At 37.9% G+C, this 5,546-nt stretch overlaps 1 protein-coding gene across 1 annotated transcript; it reads right to left on the reverse strand.

Annotated features, from left to right (window-relative positions):
- Positions 1-220: 220 nt before the first annotated feature.
- Positions 221-5,219, reverse strand: LOC132598762 (uncharacterized). Its single transcript, XM_060311831.1, has 3 exons — positions 5,012-5,219; positions 2,465-2,658; positions 221-2,293 (listed from the first exon to the last, which is right to left on the reverse strand). The coding sequence occupies exons 2-3, from the start codon at positions 2,502-2,504 to the stop codon at positions 426-428; spliced, it is 1,908 nt and encodes a 635-aa protein (XP_060167814.1). The 5' UTR covers positions 2,505-2,658; positions 5,012-5,219; the 3' UTR covers positions 221-425.
- Positions 5,220-5,546: the final 327 nt, after the last annotated feature.

Here is a 5,546-nt window from a genome sequence, read left to right on the forward strand (position 1 = left end):
GTAGAACAGTGTACATCAAACAACTACCTAGCGTAGCTTTTTGCTGATTTTAACAACTTTCACAATGAATTTTAAATTTGATGGATTCACATTTCTTGTTTCAGAGTAGTAGAAGGCATAATTACATTACACCAGCTGATCCGCCAAGAAAGCAACTAGCCAAAAAAGAAACTGTCGACCATTTAAAAATTAAATATTGACAAAATGGCGATTTTATGAATAGAGATTTTGAAGGAAAAATATAGAATATGGCCAAATGACAATTACAACTTACAATAAAATATCCTAAGTATTTAACAGCACTTGCAGAGGAGTCTGACAAAACTGATACAAACATTTATACACAGTTCCAAGGAAAAAACTGAATGCTAGTTCATGAGTACAAATCACAAATGTATTATCTGCCTAGAGCAGAGTGAACATCTTCACATTATTGCATTTTTCAGGTTTCCCCCAAGCAAAGTCATCAGGCCACCACCATGAACTCTGCCCTCTGGGACAACACACTCAAAGTTGTTGTTTGTGTTGCTTCTTTCAATCCCAAAGTCGGTGCTTCTGTCGTCCGGCTTCTCTGAACAAGCTAATGAGCCCTGCATTGACAAGGGTACCAATACTTGTGGTGGTATAAGTTGCTGCCTTTCAGCTGGCTTATCGAGTGAATGAACCGAATCTGATACCATGCTGACCATGGACTGAGAACGATTGTTCTCAAAAGTGCTCTTTACATGGGAGGCAGCAGGGACCAGTCCATGGAAAAGTCCAGGTCCAATCATGCCTCCTTTATTTGTATTCCTACCATGTAACAAGCTGCTATGAGCAGCACATAGCCCGCCTCTTCCCCTAGCAAACTTCTCGCATTTCCCCTCTCCCCAGCTGCAACGCTTACCACCACCATGAGCCTTGCAAAAGTCGGTGCTACCTTGAGCACTCTTTTCACAATTTTCAAACTTGCAGCGTTTCCCTCCTCCATGCCTAACACAACAATCAGTACGCCCTCGAGCACTCTTAGTGCATCCTGGAACAGCACATCTCTTCCCACCACCATGGGCAACACAAAAATTTGTGCCTCCATGTACACTTTTGGGGCAAATACCGCCACCATCAAAGAGACACCTTTTTCCACCACCATGTGCTTTGCAAAGAGGCGTACTCCCTTCAGCTCCTTTAGTGCATCCAGCAAATATGCAACGCTTTCCACCACCATGTGCTTTGCAGAACAAAGTGCTCCCTTGTGCACCCTTTGCACAACTAGGGAATTGGCAACGACGTCCACCACCATGTGAAATGCACAAGCCAACTTTCCCCTCAGCACTACGAGTGCACCCTTCCACATTGCACCTCTTTCCCCCACCATGCTTGATGCAAAGTCCCGACTTGCCACGTGCTGCTCTAGTGCAACCTCCAGAAAAGCCACAACGCCTTCCACCACCATGTGCTATGCAGTAGTCGGTCTTACCTTCTGCACTTTTTGTGCATCCAAGGTAATCGCACCTCTTTCCTCCCCCATGAGCCTTACAGTATGCAGTCCTACTCTCAGCACCTTTGTTGCATCCAGGTTTCTGGCATCTCTGTCCGCCGCCATGTCCAATGCAAAGACCTGTCGCCCCTCGAGCTCCTTTGGAACACCCTGGAAACTTGCATCTCTTGGGATTGGCTATCTTGTGTGAGGATGTAGCCATCGTCGTTGGTTCAGACATGGTACTCATTGAGTAATCAGAGATACAAGAAGGTTCAGAGCTCAGCTCAGGGAGATGGAAATGGGAATGGGATTTTGCACCCTGCTCAAAAAATTCCTTATTTTGGAAGGAAAGTTGGCTGTTCTCAATTCGTGGAGCCAGAAGAAGTGAAGGCATGTACCCACCTGACTTCTTGGCTGATGTAGAACCTTCATCCAGGAGAGGGATCGCAGGTCGATTACCATGCGAAGATTGCTGATCGAGATGATGAGGTGCACCAGCAGCACTCTGAGTGATAGCAGAAAAATCAAATGCATTGGAAGTTTCATCGGTGCTCCCCGAGAGGCCAAGTTTGAGGATTGAATCACTCTCGGATGATAGCCCCTGACTCAACAAGGCTGTAAATCCTTTATTTTTAATAGATCCACTAGGGTAATAGTCGTCGGAACAATTTGTAGGTGTTGGCCCCAAACCAAGCACCAATTTACACCCGTCATCAACAGCATTCTGTTGCATAACATGGCTTCTGCTATTGGTTCCAAATCTGACACACTCATTTCCTCCATAACCAAAGCAATCCAATCTTAATGTTGTATCACTCCTTGCGAGCTCAACATCTGGAACAAGGTACATATTGTTCATATTATGATCAATGAATTTTATCATACTAGACTAGGAAAAAGTTGACCTGAAAATAGAAACTAACTGAATAATCTTTTCACATAATTAATAGAGAAACTCTTAAATCAAAACAAAGCAAGTGAGTAGACTATGTCCTAATGAGCTACCTCCTCCGCTCACAAATCCTGATGTGTCTGCTCGATCCATTTTATCTGATCTTGCAGAGGGATATCAAGGGTTGTCGAATGCTCTTATATAGTAAATAAGCCAAAGCAGGTTTCAGGATTAGAAAATGATGAAGGGAGACACCGAAAGAGAATAGCAGATCATATCTCTCAGTAGAAAGACTTAGTTTAATAACCTGAAAAGAAAAGGAAAAAAAATGGCATGTCAGAATTCGTTAATGGCTAGGAATATGAGGCTTTTTTTGGCTCAAGCATAACATTAACAGTCACAACTCACAAGCAATGTCAATACCATCATGAAGATGCATAAAGGCTTGAAGAATGAAGAGACAGAAAGGCAATATATTGCTGCATTCTGTTTTTCTTTTTTTAACATACAAGGACAATTTGAATTCTACATAGATCAAAGTTAATAATAAAAAACCTAGTTTTACGTTCAAAAGTTCAATGAGAACAAAACTTTTTCAATAAAAGGACGGTAAAATAGGGGTAGAGAAGTTAAGCAAATAAGTACTAGCATTAGTCATTTACCTAAGGGAAACTACAACTTAATAATTTTCACTAAAGACCAGATCAACTCACCATCATTGTCATTTATAGAATCAGCATAATCTTTAATGGCCTAGCTACATCACAAACAGAGGGCCTTAATCTTCTAATTGGAAAGTCATCAGGTAGGACATTAAGGTGATTCGTTTTTCCAAGTGAAATTCTAGTCTCTCATGCCTTACAGTGTGGGACAATTAATATTACTTCACTAGAGAGGCGAGAAAGAAGCTTCAAATGCATAATATCCACAAAAATACTGCAAGAATTGAAACCGATGACAAATCTAACATTCTTATATAACATGCATGCATACATGTCAATATCCAAGCTATACGGGCATTGTCAATTGACCTAAGATCATCAATACTGAGAATACAAGATCGCTGCACTTATTTCAACCTGGCCCATAAATCATCAAAGCTTGGGCAACAATTTTAAGGACCATATATTGATTTAATGATGTCAAATGTATATATTAAAATTAAAAACTGTTAAGAAGAGTGTTAAAATGCCCTTTACTTGAACTATAATCAAGATTTTCCAAAAATACTGCATATAAGCATGATATATGTCATGCTATATGTGCTGTCTTACCAGAGTTAAAATCGTAAGTATTGAAAATGATTCGAGATGGCTACTCTTAATCTGACCAGGCCCATAACTTTGTAATATTCAGCAAAAAATGTTGAGGATCACCAGAGTAATTAAATACTCTTAAGAAGAGTGTTACGGTATCATTTTCTAGTGTTTTAATCAAAACCCATTTCGGGGCACTGTAATCAATCCTCCTATGTCATGTCTGTGAAGATCTTAGAGCACAATACTTTAGTCATACAGAAAGATCCTCTAAACCCAGGTTTCTGTTGTCTTTATTTATAGACTCCTTTTATTTTCTTGTTTCCTTTGCCGATTACAGCTTGCTTTCTACGTCGGGCAGGGGCGGATGCACAGTAGATGTTACGGGTTCGGTCGAACCTAGTAACTTTAGCTCAAACCCTATATATATATTAAGAAATCTACAAAATATGTTCAAATACTAAATTTGGAAATCGATAATCAAATGGTCAGTAGGTTCAATGACATCTCGAACCCATAAAGTTCAAACCCTGGATCCGCCTCTATTTGGGTTGACCTTTAATAACACGTACTAGCCATACTTCCCTATTTTTAACCAAAAAAAAACACGATAATTATCCACTCTCTGATCAATAAATCAGATATAGTACAATTTGGACAACATTTATAGCAATTCTCTATGCAGCTACCTATGATGCAGCTATTTCGATACTTTTGGAAAGAAGTTAAAGGTCTAAAAAGAAAGTTTCAGAAACCATCAATCTAGAAACTCTCTTTATGGCCTTGCAATGTAAAAAGTATGATAAACTCGAATCTATCCTTGAATTCATTCACCCACAACTAGAAAACGGGATCTACATATCAGAAACTCCAAAAAGATGGGGGAAAAAAAAAACATGAGATTCAAAGTTTTTTGCCAAAGACTAATACACAATCATGTTAAGCAAACAAGTAATCTTAACAAAAACACAGTCATCATAATAAGCTCTAGGTACCAATAAAGGTAAAAAAGAGAACACAAAAAATGTCCAATTAAATAGTTTGGGATTAACAACACAACAAAAGAAAAAGAAAAGGAAAAGAAAAACCAAATCTTTCATACTTAGGAGAAAAAGAACATAATTTGTTGTTCTAGTAAAAACGCAAAAAACCAAGAAACTATAGTTGTCTGAAGGAACTTGAGAAAAAAAAAAAAAAAAAAACAAAGCAGAGATACTATAAACAGAAATATGAAATAACAGCATTAATGAGTTCCACTCCTAGAATTCATCAACATAGAATTATCAACAGAACAAAAACAAAAACAAAAACAAAAAAAAAACTCAATTGCTGATACTCAAATGGGAAAGGAAATAAAAGAAGATAAAGATTGAAGAATGGAAATAAAGAATTCAAGAAAAATACCCTTTAGAGGAGATTCCCATTTCAAGAACAAAAAGTTGTCAATTTTCAAGAATCAATTGAAGGAATGCCACCCTTTAAAGAATTTAGTATTCTTCTTCTAGAAGTAGAATAGAAAGAGAAACTGAAAGAACTGAACCTTTGTTTGTGCTCCCACAAAGTGGACTATAAAGAAAAATAAAAATACATGAGAGAGAATTAAGTAAAATATGTTTTGATAAATACTCCCTTCACCTCTTATTAATACTTTGATCAAACGTACACCCAAGGGATTTGTTGGATTCAATTTTCCATTTTTACCCTTTTTTCTCTCTCAATATTAGATATTAAATGATTGAAACTCACTAGTTTTGTCAATTACCCTCCGATAGAATTTCTAAAAAGATAAAACGTTCTATATCAAATTATTTACTGACTGAATATGAAATTTTATTTAAAAGTGAAGACAACGATAACAACAATATATCCAGCGTAATTTCTCCAAGTGAGGTTTGTGAGGGGTGGAGCGTAGATAGACCTTATCCCTGTCTTGAAAGGT

This window comes from Lycium barbarum, chromosome 6 (assembly GCF_019175385.1).
Source record: "Lycium barbarum isolate Lr01 chromosome 6, ASM1917538v2, whole genome shotgun sequence".
NCBI lineage: Eukaryota > Viridiplantae > Streptophyta > Magnoliopsida > Solanales > Solanaceae > Lycium > Lycium barbarum.

Excerpts from the sequence above, each read along its gene's own strand:
- LOC132598762 (XM_060311831.1), bottom strand. The coding sequence starts at position 2,504 with ATGGATCGAGCAGACACATCAGGATTTGTGAGCGGAGGAG. Across the intron at positions 2,294-2,464 it reads AGGATTTGTGAGCGGAGGAG|ATGTTGAGCTCGCAAGGAGT; the intron begins GTAGCTCATTAG and ends ACCTTGTTCCAG.